Source organism: Arthrobotrys flagrans (assembly GCF_004000055.1).
Source record: "Arthrobotrys flagrans strain CBS H-5679 chromosome Unknown unitig_8, whole genome shotgun sequence".
Taxonomy (NCBI): Eukaryota; Fungi; Ascomycota; class Orbiliomycetes; order Orbiliales; family Orbiliaceae; genus Arthrobotrys; species Arthrobotrys flagrans.
The window spans coordinates 4,641,421-4,665,343 of NW_027137553.1; the positions used below are offsets into that span (position 1 = coordinate 4,641,421).

The 23,923-nt window shown below is 44.0% G+C and overlaps 10 protein-coding genes across 10 annotated transcripts; 5 read left to right on the plus strand and 5 right to left on the minus strand.

The window, feature by feature from the left end:
• Positions 1-159: 159 nt before the first annotated feature.
• DFL_007821 (60S ribosomal protein eL38) lies at positions 160-626 on the minus strand (the record flags this gene model as incomplete). Its single annotated transcript, XM_067637465.1, has 4 exons — positions 160-197; positions 264-386; positions 497-533; positions 600-626. 4 exons carry the CDS (start codon positions 624-626, stop codon positions 160-162), a joined length of 225 nt encoding a protein of 74 aa, XP_067488979.1.
• Positions 627-1,152: 526 nt separating this feature from the next.
• Positions 1,153-1,776, minus strand: DFL_007822 (60S ribosomal protein eL36; the record flags this gene model as incomplete). The annotated part of the gene is made up of 4 exons (XM_067637466.1): positions 1,153-1,230; positions 1,295-1,376; positions 1,554-1,683; positions 1,755-1,776. The coding sequence occupies 4 exons, from the start codon at positions 1,774-1,776 to the stop codon at positions 1,153-1,155; spliced, it is 312 nt and encodes a 103-aa protein (XP_067488980.1).
• Positions 1,777-2,096: 320 nt separating this feature from the next.
• DFL_007823 (uncharacterized protein) lies at positions 2,097-2,744 on the plus strand (the record flags this gene model as incomplete). The annotated part of the gene is made up of 1 exon (XM_067637467.1): positions 2,097-2,744. The coding sequence occupies one exon, from the start codon at positions 2,097-2,099 to the stop codon at positions 2,742-2,744; it is 648 nt and encodes a 215-aa protein (XP_067488981.1).
• Positions 2,745-5,256: 2,512 nt separating this feature from the next.
• Positions 5,257-6,035, minus strand: DFL_007824 (uncharacterized protein; the record flags this gene model as incomplete). The annotated part of the gene is made up of 2 exons (XM_067637468.1): positions 5,257-5,651; positions 5,732-6,035. The coding sequence occupies 2 exons, from the start codon at positions 6,033-6,035 to the stop codon at positions 5,257-5,259; spliced, it is 699 nt and encodes a 232-aa protein (XP_067488982.1).
• Positions 6,036-9,907: 3,872 nt separating this feature from the next.
• Positions 9,908-10,534, plus strand: DFL_007825 (uncharacterized protein; the record flags this gene model as incomplete). The annotated part of the gene is made up of 1 exon (XM_067637469.1): positions 9,908-10,534. One exon carries the CDS (start codon positions 9,908-9,910, stop codon positions 10,532-10,534), a length of 627 nt encoding a protein of 208 aa, XP_067488983.1.
• Positions 10,535-11,444: 910 nt separating this feature from the next.
• Positions 11,445-12,379, plus strand: DFL_007826 (uncharacterized protein; the record flags this gene model as incomplete). Its single annotated transcript, XM_067637470.1, has 3 exons — positions 11,445-11,673; positions 11,753-12,151; positions 12,225-12,379. 3 exons carry the CDS (start codon positions 11,445-11,447, stop codon positions 12,377-12,379), a joined length of 783 nt encoding a protein of 260 aa, XP_067488984.1.
• Positions 12,380-12,995: 616 nt separating this feature from the next.
• Positions 12,996-14,939, minus strand: DFL_007827 (uncharacterized protein; the record flags this gene model as incomplete). Its single annotated transcript, XM_067637471.1, has 6 exons — positions 12,996-13,526; positions 13,592-13,835; positions 13,914-14,065; positions 14,131-14,405; positions 14,472-14,550; positions 14,715-14,939. 6 exons carry the CDS (start codon positions 14,937-14,939, stop codon positions 12,996-12,998), a joined length of 1,506 nt encoding a protein of 501 aa, XP_067488985.1.
• A 1,884-nt stretch (positions 14,940-16,823) lies between these two features.
• On the plus strand, positions 16,824-17,488 carry DFL_007828 (uncharacterized protein; the record flags this gene model as incomplete). The annotated part of the gene is made up of 3 exons (XM_067637472.1): positions 16,824-16,952; positions 17,046-17,414; positions 17,468-17,488. 3 exons carry the CDS (start codon positions 16,824-16,826, stop codon positions 17,486-17,488), a joined length of 519 nt encoding a protein of 172 aa, XP_067488986.1.
• Positions 17,489-19,167: 1,679 nt separating this feature from the next.
• DFL_007829 (uncharacterized protein) lies at positions 19,168-20,478 on the minus strand (the record flags this gene model as incomplete). Its single annotated transcript, XM_067637473.1, has 1 exon — positions 19,168-20,478. One exon carries the CDS (start codon positions 20,476-20,478, stop codon positions 19,168-19,170), a length of 1,311 nt encoding a protein of 436 aa, XP_067488987.1.
• A 2,624-nt stretch (positions 20,479-23,102) lies between these two features.
• DFL_007830 (uncharacterized protein) lies at positions 23,103-23,748 on the plus strand (the record flags this gene model as incomplete). Its single annotated transcript, XM_067637475.1, has 2 exons — positions 23,103-23,274; positions 23,333-23,748. The coding sequence occupies 2 exons, from the start codon at positions 23,103-23,105 to the stop codon at positions 23,746-23,748; spliced, it is 588 nt and encodes a 195-aa protein (XP_067488988.1).
• Positions 23,749-23,923: the final 175 nt, after the last annotated feature.

Below are 23,923 nucleotides of genomic sequence, written 5' to 3' on the forward strand. Positions count from 1 at the left end.
AACTCCGTCTGGTCATGTGGATAAAAAAAAAGCGTAGGATTCGATGATAGGACACGAAAAAGATAATAAAAAGGTAGAAGGCTAGCGTTAAAAGAGGTATATTGAAACGCAGAGGAAAAAAAGAAGATAAAGACTTTATTTCTTCAGTTTATTTCGAATTTACTTCTTCTTGGCTGGGACATCGGTGACGGTAAGCCCTGTAGGGAGAGACTTTGTCAATACATCGCACTCTGTCAACCAGAATCTAGCCTTATAAGACGTACCAGGTGGCAAGCTCTGCTTTAGCTTCTCAGCCTTCTCAGAGTCCTTGAGGGTGAGGGTGTACAAGTGCTTGTGGCATCGGACCTTGAACTTGGTCTGGCTGCCGTTCTTCTTGACTCTGGCGGCTATAAATCATCCATAAAGCACACAATTAGTCGGAATCCTTAACAAATATCTAATATATCGCTCGTAGTGTCGTTTGCGAATAATGTATCGTGGTGGATTGGCTTCGTACCCTTGGCATCCTTGCGTCGAGCGAGCTCGATGAAAAGCTACAAAACTCTAGTCAGCATACCGCCCAAAAGTTAGAAATATGATATTGAGGGCAATATGCGAACCTTAATATCGTTGATAGCGCGTGGCATTGTGACGGTATTGGTTGATGTGAGATGTGTGAGAAATTGATGGATGCTCTGATGTCAAAACGCTATACGGCTACAAGCAGCAAAATTGTTTGGAGCTGGGATATTGATGCCAAGAAATCTTCAATTTAACGGACTAAGCCTAATTTGGAGGGGCATAGGGTTACAACCCTCGCTTGAAAACAACACTTTTTGTGACTTGCGATGGCCTACAGACTACGGGCTTTAAGTTCGAGGTCACGTTTTCGATGCTATTGGAGAGTCTGTCTTATCTCGTGTCTATTCTTGATGGTTATCGTCATTCAGGAGGACGTTATATTATGAAAATCCAGCTGCTTCCCATAAAAACCCATTGGACGAACGCGGAAAAGTAATAAAATATACATGGAGCAAGAGGATATAAAGAAGAGCCCTCGTATCGAAGAGGAAGTAGCAGTAGTGGTGGTGGTGGTGGAAAAGTCGTCGATTATGAGAATAGAGGACAGAGGTGGAAAAGGAAAACGGAAACGCCAAAGCAAATTGCACACATTTAGTGTGCTCTCCTCGACTCGGCGATGACTCTGGTGAGTTCGTCGACCTTTCTCTTTGCACGGCCGAATGTTCCGAGCTGCAAGCTCAGATGTTAGTTGATTGTGGACCTCAAAATCGGTGGGTATGGACTGTAGACGAACTCTCTTCTTTGCGAGCTTCCTGGCACGCTTGTCCTTGCTGTTCCTGATCAATTCGATAACACGCTTCTCATATGGAGCAAGACTATTGTAAAATCGTTGTTGTTAGCCCATATTCAAGAATTTTCCATGTCTACCAACGATATCCGGCTGATCCAGTCGATCCAAATGCTGTAGATTGACTGTCTACAGCTTCTGCCCGTCCCCTGCCCAGCCTGCCCCCGCGATTTCGCATCCAAACAGAGATTCGGAATATTCTTACCCAGCAACCTCTCTGACGATATCCCTGACGAAAAGAGTACGCTTGGAGGCCTTTCCCTTGGTTCGGGAGATTCTGGCCTTGGACTCGTGTGGAGTGACCTTGTGGCCCTTGTTGATGCCGACGGCAAGACCTGCATTCAAAAATAACCCATCAGAACCTGCTCTCTCTCTCCTAGACATTAACGATAAATTGTCGGCATACCGGTCTTCTTGGATTCGGACATCGTGGATGATGTATATGAGGTCGGAGGGATTCGGTGTCGGTGGTGGTCGGTGGTGTCGTTTGAGTGTCGATGATTGCAGGAAAGCACAAAGCGGCGGCTTAGCAAAAATGAAGAATATTGCAGCTTCTTGGCATTGAACAGCAAAAAAATTCAATTCTTTTCTGTGCGTGTTGTGCCCTACGTTTCCAAAGCGGTAATATCCTACCAAGCAAACATCTCGAGATTTTTTGCTTGGGAACCTCACTTGCAACACATTCCTATTTCGCATACAACATCCCACTTCAGACCCCGCTAAACCTCAAGTCCTTTTTCCACCTGCCATGTCTTCTCGAATCGTGGTTCTTATCTCGGGCTCTGGGAGCAATCTCCAAGCTCTCATCGATGCTGCATCGACATCTCTTCTTCCGTCCGCTCGGATTGTGCATGTAATCTCCAATCGTAAGGCCGCATATGGCTTGACCCGCGCCGCCAATGCGATACCTCCAATTCCGACATCATATCATGGATATCCACCATATAAGACTTCACATCCATCCGACCCCCGGGGAGCCTATGACGCAGATTTGGCGAAGTTAATACTGAATCTGCCTGAAGATCAGTATCCCGACTTGATCGTGTGCGCTGGGTGGATGCATATCTTGTCCCCCAAATTTCTAGAGCCGGTAGAGACTGCGGGGATCCCGATCATCAATCTCCATCCTGCTTTACCGGGGGCATTCGATGGTGCTGGGGCAATTGAAAGGTCGTGGGAAGCTTTTAACAAAGGCGAAATCGCAGAGACTGGGGTTATGATACATTATGTTATCAAAGAGGTTGATAGAGGAGAACCAATTGTTGTCAAGAAAGTGGAGCTGAGGGCCGGCGAGTCAGTAGAAGATTTGACAGCAAGAATACATGATATCGAACATGTTGCTATCGTGGAGGGTACTAAGCTTGCACTCGAGAAGAAGAAGAGTGAGAGTTCGTAAGGAAGACTTGGAACTTCGTCAGCTGGTCTGGATAGGGCGTCAAGGAGTATGTATGTATAGTTGGAAGGAAAAACTTGACCCCATGGAAAGAGATGTTGGAAAGCGATATTTCGCTTTTTGTATTTCTACGTAGCGACAAATGCAACCATATGATACCCTCATTTCCATTACTCATCGACACTAATATCCATCATCTTGGACTCTGGTACTAGTGTTGAACCACATCAGCCACAATTTTCTGTTACAGCTGAGGAGAGTATGCAAATAATACAAAATTCTTAGCTTCGAAACCTCGTATCTGCTATAGTTACAATTAACATTCGAAATTACGTACGCTGTCTACTGTGTCAAATTTCCAGCTTGCGTAAATCAGAAATAGCTATTGCGCGAATCTCAACAGTATACAGAGAATGCCACAATAACTTGATGCATACGCCGTATTAAATTTTAGCTTTGAACTGAAGGAAGCGAAACAATAGCATCTAGGATATTGAATACGTAACCGCAGCCGTAGGCTTAGGAGCCTACAGCTAGAGCAAATCCGGGGCGTAAGACAGGGGCGATGCTAACGGACTTTTTCTCAATTCCGAAAACTCATTTGGTGGAAGCCGTGTTGTACACTGTCGCTATGATTCTTACTGCTGTGACAACGATAATGTAGGAGACGGAGATCGATGCTGTGGGTAATATCTGTTATAATCTCTGTGGGTAAAGTGGTGACTATACTACTTTTGTGGCTCTGTAGCTGCCAGAATGGGTATTGAATAAGATTGATAATATTGCAGCAATATGAGAACTGCGCCTACGTATATATTTCATTCTAGTTTGAGCTAACATTACCCTGTTCCTCCTTTACTGTGGCAGCCATAGACGGATGTTAAGTTCCTCGTCGCTTTGCTTAGCGACAGGGCCATCAAATGCATGTACGCAGCTATGACAACTTGGTCTCGTACCCAGATGTCATAAAGGGTGAAAACGCAGTTTCAAAAGTAGTAATAACGCAGCGTCATGCTGAAAGCAAATCCATTTTCGTTTTTAAATTTAATTACACTAGGCCTGCAATTACGTAAACCGAAGGTTTGCCATAGTAGCTTGGATTCTATATTGTATCGCAAATGTATAATTATTCGTTAGTGAGCTTGAGACTAGCTAAGCGCACAAGCAATCTACAGATGTTACTTGGCTTAAAACTTTGTATTGCAATTCAATTAATTTAAGAGAAAAAAAATACCTATGGGCTTAGTCTCTTACTCAGCCATGAGCCTATAGACAGGACTCGTTACATCTTCTCGTCGCCTAGAATAAGATCACGTCCGTACATATGTGTCGGGCGGAGGTCATTGACTTCCTCTTCGGGACTAAAGTAGGTTACACGCGAGTCTCATTAGGAAATCTCACGAAATTATTTCCCCTTTTGTCCTAATCGACACAAAATCTGGCCAATGATTTTCAAACAACGCACAAGTTCATAAAATACAACGCGTGAATTCCATATCAGATCGCAACCTTTAAGGTGGCACTATTGTATTGCTGGCCATAGGTCTAAGATTTGGAACTTGAGTAAGGGTTTAAAAATAAAAAGCGTTGTTAATCAAGGCCTCATTCCAAAGTCACATGATAGAGAATGCAATAAATAACGTTCAGTGCAACCAGGGTAGTAAACTAGAGATTGTGTATTTCCCGAAGTTTTGAGGAGATATCAAATCTCTTATGATCTTAGAATCTATGTGAATAAAATTAGGCCAATTTAGTCCAGATCCTACAGTACTCCAGGAAGAGATTCCTTGGTATCTCGACAGACTTGCTGTTGAAGAATGCCAAGGCGCGACCTTGAGCTATACCAGAAATCGCTTCAAATCTCAACCCATGCGACTGAAAATTTTTCAACTGAAAGCGCGAGCTCATTCCCAAACCAAACATGTACGACCACAGAAAGAGGACAGCTGCGTATCCCGTTCGCTCTGCGCTACATAAGCCTCTTATCGGCAGCTTAGTATTACCATCGGTGACGGGGTGAGAATCGCTACTGTTGTACGTTTAATTTTGTTAAAAATTTTTTTTTCCCTTTTAAGGTCATTCATGTGAAAGTTTGCGATGTCAACCTTGGTGTTGTATGATTGCGAGTAGGCTAAATCATACTGCGATACACCACGATTACGCCGCATTATTAATTGTTTTACAGTTTCCGGTTTACTGTGTGTATCCTGCAATTTTACTTCACTTAGTGGATGTGGAGTTTTTTTGTTTTACTAGCCATACTTCAGGAACGCTTTTTGCATTGGATAGCTCAAATCTGAGATTTTTCGCGATAGTCCCAAGCCTACCCTAGCAATCCTATACTTATATAACGGGAACGAATTAGTACTTCATTCAAGAAATCAATCATTTGGTTCGAGGGGACCTGCGCCATATCAAAACCGCACCCTAAGCAAGAAAATTCGTCGTCCGAGTACCACTGATTGCACCCTAAAATACTGCAATCTTCAGTACATATTGGTCCTCCAGAGTCATATCATACGCTGCTTCCTCCGAAGTCCGTACCTATTGGATAAAAATATCCCCAGGATTCCAATCTATCATCGTCCCATACGAGAGCCGTCATATCGAACGGTGGGTATTGGTTCCATGGGGCGACCCTTGTTCTGTATACCCCACCAGGGTGTTTCCAGACTCTCCGTGTATCACCTTGGTAAGTTGGCTCCATGCACCGCCAAAAATCTGTTATAAGGCTTGGAAATTGGGTGATACTATTGGGAGGGGTTACTCCTTGTAGAGCTGCTTCGAGAAGGTACCAATAGGTATTTGAGATGGTTTCCTGAATCTGTTCTTCCGAGGATTCTAGCATTTTTTGTAGCCCATCAAATCCCAGCCGAGTAATGAGCATTGAAGTTATTCCATGTTTCTCATCTGTGTATATCGTTATGAGATTTGCGGCTTTCTATCTCGACCATAGAAGAAGAGTGCTATATCTAGAAGCGAGAACTTACAAAGGCAGAGCGCTTCAATGACTTCAACGATTGTGTGAAGTTCTTCTAGGGTCAGTGTCTTGCTGTATTTTTGCACATAAGGATAGATAATTTCTGTACTCGTTACTCTTAGTACATGGCTCAGGACGCCTACGTCTGGAGTAACTCGGAGAGACCCATTATCGTCCCAAAGTGCCCAGTTGTTCACGGCGGTAACCTGTTCCAGAGACCTGAGTTCCACATTATCATTGAGTTCTTTATATAACCAGAGGGTGTAGTATGCTTCATCAACCCTAGCGTATTCGGACTGAGTGACGGTTTTCATATCCGCGAGTATGTCTTCTGACTCCACAACAAGTTTAAATTTTTTCCTCCGATTTTCAAACCTGGCGCGGAAAAAAAGACGGCTGAAAAATCGTACGGGTTGGCGTACTGACAAGAGCTCGGTGAGATAAACCTGTCGTGATTTCGGCCTTGCATCTTCCACGGTAGGAAATGCTTCAATCAACTACAAGAAATACACTATAATCAATATACCAGGACCTATTGAAGAAAAAAGAAAGGTTCGGCCACGATAAAAACTTATATACAGTGCTAATTCCAATGAAAGTTTAAACATACCTCTTCTTCCGTTCTTCTCGCTTTGAATCTTCTTATTTTTACGAGCGCTTGACCTGCAACACCGACGTCTCTCTCCAGTACCTTCGTGTAGATGGGGCCCCATAGTTGAGTTTGGGAAATATCGAAGAACATGTGGCATGTTAGAAGAATTGACCGTAAACATGCAACAGAATCTAGGGACTCCAAGAACTCTAACTTGATATCTGCCGGCAAGTCTAAAATGGATTTGCATTCCATATTTTGGCCGACTTCGTGGGTATTTTCCAGCTAGTGAAAGTATTTATTATACAGCTCAGTCGCCTAATTGTTGAGTGTAAAAGTTAAATATATAAAAGTGATATCGTGATGTGAATGGAGGGATAGCAGTCCGGCCGAATTCTAAATCGATCTTCGTATCAAGTCATGATAATTAATTGTTTCATACAACGATTCACATCACCCACGTGTTGAAACAGATTTCGGGGACTAAATTACATAAATGCATCCTTTAATTAAATTCGAGGGTCGAATAGTTCTATTTGACTGTATCGTAGTTAGACTTTAAATTGCAGGTTCAACGGTTAGTTTCAAGCTAAAAGGTGACTTGTGAAGGGCGTTGATATGGTGCAGTTTCTGTTGGGAAATGTGCAATCGAACACTCATAAGTTGATATACAAGTTGAGAAAGCTGAGGTTCACCGGAATTTAACTATTTCAAGCAACTATGAAATATAAATTTGTAAAACTTATTGTAAAACGGTAGACGCTTGAGGCGTAGTATTCCTTGGGATGCATAAATATTCAACAACTCTAAGAGTGCTATTTGGCAAATTTGACCATCATACGACACTTAGTGGTTAACGAGCTCACCAGTGGTTACTCCTATTGAGATGTCTTTACGATCAACAAAGGAATCTAACCTACAGTAAATTTGGTTTAGTAACGTTATGTACAGGTTTACAAGAGGAGCTCTGATTAGATCGATCATTAGAAAAAGCCCTCGGAGCACGAGGTTTAATCGACTATCCAATTGGCTAGGATTTCCCAGATAACATTTTCTTCGGGTTGGCAAAGAAATGCTTTTTTTTTCGAAAACGGATAGATATCTACATGCAGCAAGGGTGTTAATAAAAAAAGAACCCTCGATTTTTATACATGCTAGAGGCGAGAAAGTGGGGTTCGTGCAAAAGTCCCATGTCTTACCCCGCTAGGTTTTCGGCGCATACATCAGACAGCTGGGATCTTAGAAATTATCAGGGAGTTTCACTTGAATTTTATATCTAAGGTTGTGAGGTAATCCGACTTCGCTGCTCCTTTAAATTGATAACAAAGTATTTTCTATCTGCACAATCGTTATATCGATATAAGAAATCATAATTACTACTCCAAGGATCCTCGTATTACAAACTGAAATAACTGTTGGAGCCGACATCTCATATATCAAATAGCGCCTGGAGCTGTATCTGAGACTACTTCTGCGAAGCCGTTGGAGAAGTATACTCATCCGCCAGAGACTAAAGAAGATGGTAAACAGAACTGAGGAATGTCCTTGCACGTTTCTCAAAAGAATAAAATACTGATATTTCCACTGACTGGTTACATATGCGGACCTCATTACTCTCGATCTCTCGGAGTTCGATAAGCCAGGTGGAAAAGAAAAATTAGCTGCATAGCTGAAAGAAGTAGCTCATACTGCTGGTAATGTGAGGAAGTAAACATGTAGGCTCTGGGAGCTAAGCAGCAATCTAGCTGCCCCATCAGCTATACGCAGGAAGTATGTAGAGAATAGGACGTGTAGGCAGAGAAAGACCTGAGAGACTGAGAATAATAATATATATATAAATGACAAGACAAAGATGCGATCTTAGAATAACAAAGGAAATTGGTTGGACAAAGGGAAAGCTGTTCGACAAAGGAAAGATTTGTGGAAAGAGCGTCAGTAACATGATTTATAGAACCAGTTTTTCCTTCTAAGATGAAACTGTAAACTCATAGACGCACTGCGCTGCCCAACACACCTAGTGAGTCGACAGGCTAGCAGAATAGAGCGGTGAATCCTATATGCGAGAGAAAATAGGGATCCCGGCAGCCTGCTCTAAGTCCGTAGCGTACTGCCTACATAATCACTAAAGCTAAGAAAAAGGTAGTCTAGTGGAGCTCCCTATGTACAATATAGTATATTTTGAAAGGGACTACAGAGTTCTCGATAAAAGTGAGGCTGCCGCTGACAGCCCTTGTGGGGGCGAGTTAATGCTAGGAACGGGCCGGCGTGGCGTAGCTATAGTGCTACATCCAGATACTTAAGTAGGTATCCATGATATGTTCGAACGTTCTTCAAAGAACAGCGGAGTGTATGAAACCGGTTTTGTAAGTGCCCAGCCTCTCACATTTCGCCCTGTGTATTCTCAATCCATCTCTCAAGCACTAATGTACTCAGGTATCAGGATCTATAATTAAAATTCTAGAGATGTATCTATTATGCATATACGGGCGCTCTATATCCTTCGTCCATAGGTACCAAATTTGAAGCCCTACAATTTCTAGCACAGAGCGAAACTGTTTCCTCCATGCCACAGCATTTGGTTAGGTCAACGGCATTCTCGTAGGCATGCTTGGCTTGGCGCAGCAAAGGCAATCAGTCCTGAAACACACAAACCATCCCCGCCTATGAGATTTCTCTAATCTCCTGCAACTCCCCTCACCAGCGAATCAACAGGCGCAAGGACATGCACCTGTCGCATAGAAAGAGGGGTAGCTAGCTCTAAATTTGCTACCAAATGCTAAAGCAATTTACAACCTCGTACCTCGTCATATTTTCTCTGGCTCAATACGAACTCATGCAGCAAATTCCTGGGTAGAGCAAACAACAACCAAGGGCCTGTTGGATTTTTGATTGGCGGGCCAGCGCTTACAACGTGGTAGTGCCAGGAACGCCTCCATGCAGCTTCCCAGAACCCTGTCTGCCATGTGCCATATGGTATCCTCCGAATCAAGATCTAGAAACATTCCTCGCTCTCTAAACGTCGAGTTTTCCTTCATTTTTCGTCATTCCCGTTTGCCAAGACTCTAGGATTTTGCCGGGTGGAATGTTCAGCTTGCATTAACGAGAACCATGTCGAGTCTCCACTACCAGTTGGATCGTCAGCTTGCTCGTCTGAAAATGTTCGAAATGCAAGTCTCGCGTGGCACGAGGCTATAGAAGTATGGTATTAAGATTGATTAAGCAAGCCGTCGAAGCTTTTTCGCTCACAGGCGAAATCCTTCTCGCACAATGTTGCATAACGTATAAAGAAGCTAGTGGGCTGCTGGAGCTTGAGAGGGGCCCACTTCTTCCTTTCCTTCCGAACCTTCTAACGAAACCATTATATTTGGCGGAATTCAAGATTACCATTTACCATTATAATTCTGCACTTCGGACTTGCCCTTGGCTTCCGTCTGTCGCAATTTTCTTCCAATAAGAGATCATTCCTTCAGATACATCTTGAAGCTTGACCTTTTTATATCTCCCCGTCTTAGAGAAATATCTTACCTTTCTAAATTTACTGAATTACCTTAAAATCTTCCGATACGGCTTCGCAATATCGTCACATGCAGAACCATGAAATCTACAACGGCGGGAACCCTCTTGCCCACTATCTTCTATATCCTCACCTTCCTCAGATCCTCCTCGGGCTACGTCGTCCCGGCCTTCAGCTCCGGAATCAGCAACACCATCGTTCCCGATCAACTCCTTGCACAAGCCCAGCAAGAGACACTCTACACCGCCACCGCAACACTCACAATATCGAATGCTAAAGATGGGGATTTAACATTCGAGCTATTATATGGCTGTCCCAAAGCAAATACTGCTGCTACCACATACGCTGTTACGGCGGTAATATCGAACGGAATCCCACGTGAGACGGTTGTCGAAGTATCATGTCCTCCAACAACCGAAGGAAAGAAGTCTGGGTTATCGCAAGGGGCCATTGTGGGCATTGCGGTTGGGGTTTCAATCCCAGTCTTAGCTTGTGTATTCTTTGTATTCTGGAGAATGTGGAAGAAGGCTCAAGACGACGCAGCGATGAAGGATAAAACCTTCCATCAGACACGGGGAACGCCAGCCTTACACTCAAGGCGTAATAAATCGATATCAACTGTCAGCGGGGAAGTTGAAAACTTAACAGTGCCTGGAAACGCAAAAACTAGGGGCGGGGTTGTGACGGAGATCACTGCTGGAAACTAGTTTATATCATGATACCCCTCAGATTGTTTTTCCAAATTACGGTATATTATGGGTTATGAAATATTGGCATTATTCTTTACACGGGACCATGGCATGGCATGTTAAAGTATTTCATAGAGGGCATTGGCATTTTCCTTTCTTCTTTCCGGTCTTGCAATTGTTTCGCCGCATATCATTTGGGCGCGAACATTTATACCCTTTCTTTACGACTTTCTCTAGCATTCCTTTTCAAAAGTATACTTTAATTAATTTTGTGTTATTTTAAACATAACTCGGTCCTTCTCTACAAATCGATCATATTTGACAAGAACAACTTATGGTGGTGCCAGTGGCCAACTTCATGTGCTAGCTATCATGAACCTTCTTGCTGGTCTTCATGCACTCATCGTTGACAACGCAGAAAATGCAACATTTCCGGACCTCGTTCAGGCATGCTAAACCGATAGACCGTTTGCTTTCGATAGGAGTGAATAGCAATTGATATCCAAATTCGTTTCCTAATTCATTCACTTCGTAATCATATTTATCTCTTGGTACTAACCCTTCCCTGTCAGATTAATGCGTTTCATGTTGTGTGCTTGTATCTCCTAACAGTGAGCGGTTTTAAACAACGTTTGCTCAAGGAATAACTAGACTATTTAGTACTAAGATCACCAGTATGGCCTGTTTGTGCAAATACATATAGGTGTGATACAATTACCTCCCAGGTCATGCTCTATAGGCCACATGTACCAGTCATAGTGACGATGCTATCAACGGCCAGATTATTTCACGGGACAGCGGCAAGCTCGCCACGTTCAAAGCCCGTTCTTCTCTATTGCCCCCCGCATGGTTGGGTTTTTATACTACGCTTCGCACGTTTTGAGATATATATTCATAATATCAAAAATGGCAACAAACTATCACTACAATGCCACCAAAATCTTTAGGATTTGGGCTCTGTTTCAGGAACGCTGGGATAATACTTTTGTCTATATTTTTCCTAGTAGCCCAAGCTTCCTCGAACAACTCCCCAACCCTAGCTCCAGCAGGCCAAAAATCGGTAGCTCTCTTTGTCCGTCTCCTAAATAAGGAGAAATTCACCCCAAACCGTTACACAACCAAAAATGTGGGAGCCTTAAACTACGCAGGCGTCTATGGTAAGCGTTTTAAAAAAGACCTCGTTTTTAGATAAGTATGTACGTATGATGTATCTTAATTTCATACATCAATCAATAGTATCCTGGTCACAATCAGAAACCATGTCACACCCCTTACGCGGTTACTCAGACCTTCAAATCAATCAAAGAGTTCTTCAGAAAACATCAACGTTCCAATATGATACATGTAATCAGATCCTTCAGTTTAACCTTCCATATCCAAAAACTGAAGCACATTGGCTCTCGTTCGATGCGGCGAATATACATAAATCCATAACACCATTCACTCTTACTACGTTATTTACAAGTGCGGCAAGAATACAACACCATATGGATGTACGTAGCTGGAACCCGCTGTTAAGTATTGGCATGGAGTATGTTAGTTTCGTTGATTTAGATGTGAATCTTAAGACGGACAAAGGGTCTGTTGAGATTACGAAGCCGGTGAAGGATATGGTTAACGATGCTCCGTTGAAAGGTATGCCAATATGACCCAATCCTTGCTCCAGAGTCAACAATAGGGTCACTAAATCTTAATCAATCTGGGTTAGTTTGCATCAAAAATATTAGCCTACCTGCGTGGTTTGGCCTGTACATCACGACGGCGGTCAACACAACATCTATAACGAACAGAGATGATGAAGCCGTTACCTGTTCGTCCGCAGATTTATATCTTGATTATGGGTCGGATGGTAATCAGCAATAGAAGGTTAATTCCTAAAATTTTGTGACAAGTTTGATATCTGGGGCTCTTATATATATGTTAAAGATATGAACCAGAGTAAGGGTGGCTGAGTAGCTGTGGCTCAACGGCCGAAGAAAGAGGCACCGCTGCGATTAGAAAGGCTTATATGTTTATAGTCGAAACTGTATTTATTGTTCCTGATGCTATTGCTATGATAATAGTTAAATACCTCCACTCTGTAATAAGTTAGGTAGTTATCAGCATATCGACCAACCAGACCATGCTCTGGCGCGGTGGCTAAGATACAGCTAGCGTGATTGACAAGCCACGCCATCATAATGCGCAAAGTAGAAAGCAGGACCGCGACACTATTCGAATATGATAACTAGCAACTAGTGAGTTTGCCCAACGACAAAAACATCTGAGAGCAAAAGATCCAGATATGATGATAGAAGTCTTGCATCACGTGACACGCATGGTGAAAAGGGTACCCGGTATCTCGACTCGAGTTTGTTGTTTGTATTTGAGTTTTTTTTGGTTGTTAGTATAATTAGACAGAGCAGAGGGTGCAAATCGCAAAGTTTGAGTACTATGAAGTCTTCGCAAGGTGGATTTAGGCACTTTGTGGTGCTGTGGCTTAAGATCGCATTTTGGTTGGAACAATAGCCTTTGCAACTGGAGTGTGCTCATTAACACCAGCCTTTGGAACTGTGCCGTTGATGTGGTTCCCATTCGTCTCAGCTTCATCCTCAAACAGCCCTTCGTCTTCCGTCTCTTCGTCATCTTCTTCCTCAGAGTCCTCCATGTACTCGCTTCCCTCCTCTCCTTCATCTTCTTCCCCTTCTTCACTGCCCTCCTCATCCTCTTCACCGCCCGAGTAATCCTCTGCCTCCACACCTCTCAGCTTATTCTCCAAAGCAGTTCTCTCAGACTGCAAAGCACGGCAGATGTCCTCCAACTTGGAGCTCTTCTTCTTCGCAGATTCGAGTTCATTTTTTTGACGAGTACGTTCTTCGGCCATTTCGAGGATGTTTCGGTTCATCAGGTCGGTCTTTCGAGTCAAAGCCATATTCTCCTTCTCCAATCGCTTAGTCTTCTTAGACATTTCTTCCATCTCTTTACGGAATGTGAGGAATAAATCGTTGCTGTTATTGAGTGTATCTTCAACCTATTGTCACCAATTTCGTCAGCACCCCCCTAAACTAATCAACGGTTCTATCCCACGATTCGCACCTGTTTGAACTTTTCGACATAGATATTGAGCTGCGAACGGAGTTCAGTTTCGGTCTGGGAGAATGTTGAAACTTGGGCGTGGAGGGTTTTAGCTCGCATTGATTCGGCATCAGCCTGCTTTCGTTTCTGGTCATATCGTGCGAGGTTGTATTGGACTTCGAGCTCCTTGGTGCGGAGGAGGGATTGAAAATGCAGCTCACGCATCTCGTACTGGTCGATAAGAGTACGGAATTTGACCTTGATCCTACAAATACCCCAAATATCAGCATATCTCCCACCAGTGTTTTCAGCTATATCGCTTCTTTCGAATCCTCGTCCTTACAAGTTGTCGACCTCCATGTGGATAGCTTTGCTGTTGGAGGTATCGGAGTCCTCTTCCATCCTGTTTTTAATTTCCCAAATAGTATTCTCAAATCTGGTCGAGAGTTCTTCACGCTTGTCCTTCTCGCTCTGCTCCTTGATCTTGCTCTCATCCTATGGTAGCACCATCTTGTCAGTTGCCGAGCTCCTTCTCTAAGCTGTCGGAGTACCTCACGCACCTTCACTCGTCTATTTTCCTTTTGAAGTTCGCGGCAAAGTTGCTCCAGTTTATTCTTCATATTGTTGGCCTTCGTCAATTCGCTCCGATTATGGTCCTTTTCTTTCTGCAACTGGTCGGCACGACGTCTAGCCCGGTTGTAGTCCCGCTCGAGTTTCTTCATTTCCTGGAAAAGCTCGCTGTACTTCTGCTGTATCGCTTCGACTTTCGCTAGGTGGTCTTCTCGGTTGTTGACAAGGTCTGCAAGCTCCTTATTCGCCTTCCGAACCGCTCGGGCTATGAAGCTGACGTTAGTTATCCTCCCTAGTTATACAACCTAAGCAAGTCTCGCGCTGTGCTCACCCATCGCCTTCTCTTCCTCTTCCTCCATTGAAGCATCTGTCTCGAGCTGTGAAATCCGAGTGGTCAAGAGGTTATATCCCTATAATCCAAGCCAGACCCACGGGACAAAAGCCACCAAAAGAAATGCATTAGAAACTTGACGAAAGAACCCAAAAATAAACCAGCAAAATGACAACCGTCTGGAGAGGAAATACGTCGTCGCTTCGCTCTGGTTTTGTATATCTCTAGATTGATTCGGCTAACCTCGTTCGGATCCACCGGCTTCTTCTTTCCCCCCGCTTTTTTCGGCGCCTGGCCGCCTCCTGCTGTTCCTCCACCCGTGGAATGGGAGGAATGATGATTCGCGTGCCCATGGCCGCCGTGAGAGTCAGTTCCATTAGTTAGATGCTCGCCGTGGCCGTTAGGTAGGCGTTCTGAGTGGTCGTGTGCGAGGTCGTGGCTCCTGTTTCCCTCCACAGTGGCAGCCATCCTCCGATGAATTTTTAACGAGGTAAACAGAACGAAAAGATTATTGGAAGGGATAAATTCGGTACGAAATGGTCGAAGGACCTCCTTTCCTGCTGTAGGGGTTGTTGAACCAGGTAAAGGGAGTGTCGGTAAGTGCCCGGCCACATATACTAGTCGAGAGGCACTGTATAGGTACGTTTAAAGGGAGCAATTTTCGATGGGATCGATCGAGAGTTTGGTGGTTGGCTGGTTGGTTGGTTCCTTGCAGGTTGCTTCCGCAGTTTAAGAGGTGGGTTGGGCTGGTCACAGCCATGTTTTTTTTTTTTCCACTTAATCAAATCCTTCAAGGTGTACTCAGACTGCTTGGAAAACCTCGAAAAGCTCACAACTGGGGACAAAGCTTATATCAAATGAAGCTTGGAGATACTTGTACACTATACTAGTAATTGTGGGCGTTCCTGGCGCTACACGAGGTTCAATGCCATTATCCTGGCAAGACGTGTGCGCGGTTGAATAATATCACGGACTTCTCAACTGGATATTCATTAGTCAGCAGATGCAACACCTCCCAACACATATCCGACAGCTTTATATAGCTCAGGTCAACAATGAATACGACGTATCTGATCACTTTACAGAATTAAGGTGCCGTCAATTTAATCCGTTGAATACCTAAGTATCTAACGCTGGAGTTAGCCGCGATCTTTAGAATCGGGGTATATCAGGTGTATTATCCTTGAGCCTGTTTGAGAAATTGACACCACGTCCTTGTAGCATAGCATCAAACTGCACGTTCGAATGGCTAAATATAGGGACTATTGCATTTAAGACCGTTATAGCTATCAATATTGCGCCGCTTGATGTCTTTATTGTCGTAAACTTCACGGAATTCTACAGGATCTAGAAGTTTTGCAACTAGTATAGAGTTTGGGATCACTGCCCACCCATCCAAAGTTCTCCTGAATCCACTGACCTTGAACCTGAGAAGATAATCCCAATAAACTTTAACATCCGTATTGGCCTGTCAGTATGAACTCTAATTCTCGTATACCCAGCGGTGGAAGGCAGCTTGTTTTCCACTGTGGCCTCCTCGTGAACACTGTGGTAACGTTTTCTCTTCTCGATCTGTTTAAACGTGGCTGGCTGCGTGCACTCAATCCAATATCTCGTTTTCCCTGTATAAAGTTCGGCAACAGAGGTAATATATCGATAGATTGGTTACTAGTACCAGGTACCGAGTTACATAAAGGCCGGTAAGAAGGCTACACAATGCCATACACTTGTCCTGTTGATTGCGAGTGCTGCGAAACCCAATGTGCAATGCATCCTCCACACTTTCTAAGCAAAATGATGGGCAACCATCACCATGAAGGACATGGTGAAAAACATATTCCGCCTCCGCAGACTCAAACCGTTCCTAGGCCTTCAAACGGAGAATGCAAAATTGGAAGAGGTCACCATTATCCACACCATCATCACCATCACCATACACATGACCAACATGGTGAAGTGATCACAAGTACTAGTCCTGGACCCATAAATACAATGTATGATATACATAGACTGCCTTTGAGAGGTCATACACCACCGATTGCAGAGAAGCACCACCAGAGACATCATCAACATTATCAGTACCACGATCATGACCACCAACATGATTTTTAGACGATAGGATCCATAGTCGGAAAGGCGCTGAGGCTGCAATTATACACCTCACAAAGAAACATGGGCTAGATCTTGATGGGGTGAGGGCTAAGGCGTTGGGTATGAGATACGATTTCGGATCTAAGATTTCGGAAATCGTGTATGCTGATTATATTTTCACCAGAGAGAGATCTGGGGCATATCGCAACGTCGCTGTCATATTCAATGATGGCGCAAAGAGTGCATCTAGACCCTCATGCAATGGTAGGGGATGCACCAGCATTTCAAGTCCATAGAGCCCGCATAAGGAGCCAGGAGTTTGGACAAATTGTCCAGGACTTCGAGATTCCCGGAAACCAATATGGACCCCCAGCCGATCATCTCACCGAAGTAGGTGGGTCACGATATATCAACGCTATAAGCAACAAAATCTTTCTATCGAAATTATCTTGGGGGAGATTATACTGAGAAACTCTATTATAGGCATTCAACCACATTGTCGCATGGTTCCACTTGATGATATACAACCGCCCCGAAAACTTTGTTGAATCCAACAGCCCAAAGAAAAATAGACTCCGAAATTACTTTAAACGTTTCGGCGGCTGCACCATCCTTGTTCTCGACCTACGCCTAAACCTCGGCATAGGCAAAGATAGACTTAACTGCATCGCCCAACTCATCGCTGAACTCGACGCCTGCAACTTAAGTAACGAGGGACAAGGATTTTCAGTCCCAATCCTTGGAATTCTCTGTGATGGGAGCTTATTTGAATGTTTTTCTTACGATGGGTACTCAAAGTCGGTTTCTAGAGGGATTTTGGTTGCAAATTCGACACTGGGAAGCACTGCTATTGTAAGTGTTACTTTGCCACCTATTATGCAGGCTACAGGTGCTGAATATATTAGAACTCTACGCCCTTTGTGTGAGTTTTTTTTACTTCCTACTGCTCAAGGGATTCTTGGCAGGGTTGGAAGCGTATATTCGACGAGCGAGGGACTATGGAACAGGTGGCAGGACAAGAAACTATGGCAGTGAATCTGAGTGAGAATTGGCTCTTGCAAAGGCGGCCTTTGAGAGAAACAAAAGTGTCGAAGCTGGAGAAACAGCTATTGAGGGGAACGTGCAAAAGGCAGAAAATTTGGCTGATGAAGCGCGAATGCTGCTCGAAGAGATATGCGTCAAACTGATTGCCCCAATCCATAATAAAGAGATTGACATTCGAGAAACTAACTTGTCCTCCTTTAGTTTAACATCCATCTCATCTGGTTATCAAAAAAAAATTCGTTGATGGCAAATTTTGAGGTTGCAGATTCTATGACAGCATGATTCGATTAGCTCTTGGATTTGAATATTCGTCAATGTATTTGGTTTCTTTTCATAATTAATCTCCATTCTAAAATATAAAAAATTGTACACGAAAATTTCTCGCACTCACATTCACGAGCACTTGTAATGCTTTGGGCGCAGGGGGTAAGTGTGTTACTCCGTAAATTAACACCTATGCACCCGTCGAGACTCTTACAAAAGGCATTTTTGTTACAAGTTCCTCGCTGATCCCTAGGTCTTGAGTTCGTAAACAATAGGTTACTGACGAGTTCCTGGCTAGTTTCCTTGCCGCTTCCTCGCTGGCTCCTCGCATACTGTGGCGTAGGTGGCTATTGACATAGAATACTATGTGGCTGTGCGAAGGGCTCTTGTGTTACCTTCACAAAACAAAAAAATACAAAACACATTTCCGAGAATCGAATCCGACCTAGCTGAGTCTCTCCGCATCAGATACACAGTAGGGAGGTATAGGGTTATGCGTGATGCTTATCCATTGGCTGGCTCTCTTTGTTAAGACGACAACCCAATTGTCTGCGTAATGTCTTTCGTTCCATGCCCTTTTGGCCCTTCAGCCGAAATCCCATGACGGTACGCGTAGGAGAATCGATCGAATATTCAGCCGCAATTCTACTAGAGACGTTGACCCGGTTATCAGTTTTTTTCTCTTTTCAATCCCAAAATCCTCAAAGTTACGAAGCGGAAAAGCATATAATCCTCTCGGCCAAACAGTCGGTGCCAATCAATTCGGTCAAGGGATTAATGTCGAGGAGATTTCCCGCATGAGCCGTGGCCCGCTTTCAATCAGGCTAGCCTTAGTACTAGGGTCGATGCTGCCATTGCAAGACACGGCTACGAATATCACCCGCAGCAATGTTGGAGGATATGTTAAAGAATCAAATTAGGCCGGCATGGGGTTCCCAAACCATGATTCAAACTAGCAGCTCGGTCGAAGATTGGTATTGGGTTCATCAAGTTTTGAAGCTAAAAATTGTCTCGAGATCTCGCGCACAATATAACTTTGTTAAAGTTTTGTAACGCATGCTTTCTGATGTCTCTGGGCCCTAAGGAGCACCATAAGGCTTATATTTTACCTAGTATTCCACTCCGTTCTCGCATGATTTTCTTTTACTTCCGCGAATTTCGCATGCAAGCTGTTCAAAAATATTGATTTTCCTGCATTATATTAGATTACAATTAAGTCATTACAATCAATACATAAACCAGTTTTCCGAAACCCGTTTCACCAAACCCGATACATCTTGTAAATAATTAAAATGCATCACACAAAGCCTAGGAACTTATATCTCCTGCAGCCTAGTCCGTTACTGACAGTCGAAAATGGCTCCGTCCCTGTTGAATAGAACTGATAATTATGGCGACGACACTGGGACGGCGCATTCGATGAAGCAATAACCAACTCGCATTTAGTACGAAATTCTGGGTTTGGTGGCTCCCAAACGCAGTCTGGATCATTGCTGATAGCACAGCCTTCATCTCCTTCCCAGATCTGTGACCGCCATACGGTACCGATGCATGTACCCCCTTGGTTCCAAGTGTGGCAGGAAACGCAACAATCATACGACGTCCCATTGCTCATGATCACATGAACGGTTTCGTCGTGGTCAGGTCCGGCGCTCCAGACAGCCCAGTCCGTATGAATATTTTCTTGCGGGCTCATGTTTTTAGCCCCGCAAGAGGCATAGAAGGTCTGTACGGGAAGATTCAATGTGCTTGTCGATAGGTACTTTGTTGAAGTCGTATAGATAGTCTTTGATGACCATGAAGTCGCGAATGCGACTTTATCCTTCCTGGTTGTTAGCTTTATGGTCCTCGTGCTGACTTTTGTGATCCTGCTTATGGGCGGCAGGGTCGTTGTGGTGGCCACAAACACCGTTTTGGTGGTGGTACCAGACGATTTAGTAGTCGTCTTCCAGAGGTCGCTTGTGCCGGTCTTTGTGAGCAATGTCTTGGTACATGTTATCGCTACGACATGTTTCCCGTTCGCAGCTGGTTCGGGTTTGGGTTCGGGCTCCGGTGCTGGCTCTGGCTCAGCGCTACGACGGTTGAGTTCGAGATCCAAAATTGATGTATCACGTTTCCATTGAGGTGCCTTCCTGTTCAATGCAGCCTTATTGTCAGGATCCTCAGCCACACCAATAAAACCGGAAGGAGCTGGAATAGTCCTGGTGGAGGCAGTAATAGTTTTCGTAGTTACCGGGATAGTTAATGTTGTAGCGGCCTTGAAAAAGGTGGTTGTAAGTTTACGGGTGTGGGTAGTTGTCCCAATCCAAATTGTGCTTGCACTGGTATAAGTGGAAACTCTTGAAACAGTTGTATATCTTTGTGAGGTAACCGTCTTGGTTGCTTTAACCGTACGCGTAGACTTCGGCTTGGATACTGTCTTCCAGCGCGTTACTGTATACCGCGCTGTCTTGCGAATGGTTTTTGTGGTCTTGAATATCTGTGGAGCGGGATAACCGCAGTAACGAGTGGCGCATGTTTGACTGGTGATCACAGTGCGTGCAGTAACGAATGAAACGAAAGTGATCAAGGCGACAACCAAAAGGCTGAAGCGAGCAGAGCCGTACATGATTAATATCGACTTTGCGGGGGATATAGCGCCCGTATTTGAGGCAAGCTATGTATGAGGTAGCGAATGTCAAGGTTGGGCTTTTAGAGGAGAAGAAAAGTCTGGGGAATCATTGTTCAACCACGAGGTTTTTAACAGTACGGGCTAAACTAGGTAGGCTTCGGATGCCGGCACAGGCGAACGTAAGGCGATCGATAACATGAAAAGCACACGACAAAACAAGTGGTTCCTTGGGTTACAATGGGGCTTGCATCCCATGACCCAACATAGTATATATTAATAATATTAAGCGGATACTACAACTGTTCGCGTATCCCACAACCATTCGGCGTGGTAGTATATTGCTCAGGAGAAATAGAATGCGGACTACTCCCTTGGCGTCGACCGCGGGATTTTCAGCTACCAATGGTAATAGGGTTTGGCCGAATGAGCGATAATATCACTGCATGTTCGCTAATTTTCTACAGATGCAGCTCCTCAATTGAGCCGCAATATTTAATTTCCAAAATTACTATTATAAATATTTTGAACAGAAGGGAACTATAGCCGGGACTTTCGGGCTAAGAAAAATCATGGGCCCTTTTCTAACGGCGATATTAATCAGAGAAGGCAAAAAATGGATCGTGCACAGGTAGAATTGCCAAGGAAGGATTATGGCCGCGTAAAATCTGATATCTTCCATAGCCATCTGGTCGGCACACCGTCATGCTGGTAATTCATGGACACTTAATTACTTGCTTCGACTCTGCCGTGCAACCTTGAATCCAAGCAAAAAATAAGTTTCTACGATCAAGAGGGATAAAAAAACCTGAATCTGTCTACATTTAACGAGCAAATAGAATTAGTGCGTCCCACGACAGCACGCGCTCCGAGATAATTAGTGTCACCCTAAAATATAGTATAGTGAGGATATGCCTTGATCAACTGAGCCAACCTTTTGATATTAGTCCTCATGCTCAGTAGAAATTTATGGTATCCTGTCCTTTATCTGAACTAATTGTATTATGGATTAATCGGTATCATTTTAAGATCGGTATATGGCTGTTCGATTCGTCCTCACCATTAATTTAGGGAATATTACCGTGATATCATGCGTTATATTATTCGTCGATCGCCCAAGGGTTGATGAATTCCACCAATCATATCAATCGGCTACCCTTTTGTGGATCTTTGATACGGCGAAAGACTCGAGATCGACGGCCCAACCGACATCGTCTAGAGACTTAGCATGTCTTATGAAAAGCTTGACCGATAGCTGGGTCACCTAAGGTCCGCATCTGTGCAGGGCCGGTGTTTAGTCTCGAGACCCTGGTACCTGGCTCAACATGGGCGTAGCCTCGTAACTAGATTGTGTTGGAACATGGGTGTTGTGTAACCATGAACACATCCTGGCTGCTGGTACGGACACCCTTTGGCGACTTAAGTCGATTTTATACTACTGCGGGATAATATCTTTGTGGTGGACTGCCATAGCCCCCCCCCCCCTTTTTTTTTTTTTTTTTTTTTGCTTCGAATCCATATTCTCTTGCTTCTGAATGAAGCTGGAACAGAGGTCAACTTTAACACTCTGGAATATGCCGCAACGCTGTTAATTTACCAGGTTTTTGCTACCTACGACCTGCAAGAGCTTCTCAGCCACAGGATGATGACTCTAGAGCGACAGGATCTCAAACTAAACACCATAAATTGTGTAGCTATCGGCAAGGCTCGTCCTTACAGCTACAATTTCCGCAACGACGGATAGATATCTACATATTCCGCGACCGGGATCACTGAAGCGGCGGTTCATGTTGGACTAAACAAGCGCATGGAGTGAACATAACGTCGTTTTGAGCCGAAGAGGTTGGAAAAGTTGACATGCAGAACACAAGCTTTCAGCCTGGTTCTGGGAAGCGAGGATTACGTTTCATGTTATATAGCAGGTGCAGGAGCGATCGCATCTGTTTATGAGTTATCATTCGAATTCGAATATATCACTCCCGTAGCTACTTAAGTAGGTACATAAACATCTTTTCAGTTAGTAATAATAGTATTGACGTGAGGGTTAATGAACCACAATCCCCATATGCGCACATATCGGCTCCCAAAAGAATATATTACTACGACCAATATACAAGCGCATTTTCATTCTTAGTGTTCTTAGGGTGTTGATTGCATAGCTCCGCGTGCTGTATTTGAAATTATGGAGAAGGCGGAGGCACCTCTTTTAAATACGGCTGTCCTACTTCTTGCGACCGATGGTGACCTTGTTGATAGAGATCGATGGGAGTGGATGAAGATATGTAGGGTCTGGGAAGCAAATCCCAAAGTCTATCTCTATCCCGAGAATTAGATTGTCCCTAGCTTGCGAGACGACAAGACAGCCTTTTTCCTAGACCTTGAATCCTCACTACAACAAAAGGATATCAACTTAACTAGCGCTGTGGAAAGTTTGAGAAGTTACATCTACAATGTCGTGAGTGTTTCTAACATAAAAGTATATGGTTTATTTGTGAAGCAGTACGGAACAGACGAGAATAAAATCCCAATACGGAGTTCACATTGTTAGCCGTACCACGAGTCCTCCATTTACGTGGTATAGCAGAGACTATGCTCCTGATGGAACTTGGTCACTATGGATTAAAATGCCGGTCGACATACCGAACTACGACGTTGGCGATGGTAACGGTGGAAATCTCGGCTCAGGATCTTATGTAGCTCCATTTCTCTGGCAAGGCAATCCTATTATATTTTTCGTGCAAATGGTCCTCAAACAGGTTACAGTTGACAACCCCTCTGCCTTGTCAGAACGATGGGGTAGCGATTGGGAAATCTCAGAACCAGAATAGACCCATATGGCGGATAAATCTTGGAGTCAGCCGTTTCAACAATGGAAAGTGGACGCCCAAAGAACTCACACAAACCCCCATCGGACACCTCGCTTCGAAATATACGATAAAGGACGGGCCAGACAAGTATACTAATTTGGAAACATATCCTGTGCCTAATCAAGCCCGATATCAAATGGTTCCAAGATTGATAGCTAGTAGCGGAACAAGCCCTGAACGGGTTCAAGTTGACATCGTCTACACTGCTGAGCTTCCCGATCCAGAAACCCTTGGGAAAGTCCTGCACGATAATACCAATGTCGGGCATTTATTGTTTGTCGATGGGAGTATCGCCCAAAAGGTCTACTCTGGGGGTGGGTCATCGGTCGATACGATAACAAATTTCCAGTACGTCGAATCTTCAAGTACAATATACGCCTATCATGCAGACGATGCGTCGTAAGCACCGCCACACTTCAAGCAGTCCTCCAGTGTAACATACCCGACTGAACCTAAGTCTGCTACAAAATCGAGCATTCAAATCACTTCAAACAAGCAGTATACTTTCAATCACACATTCATCGACCCGCTACTCAAGCAAATTAACACCACGAGTAATCTCACAACAATGTACAAGG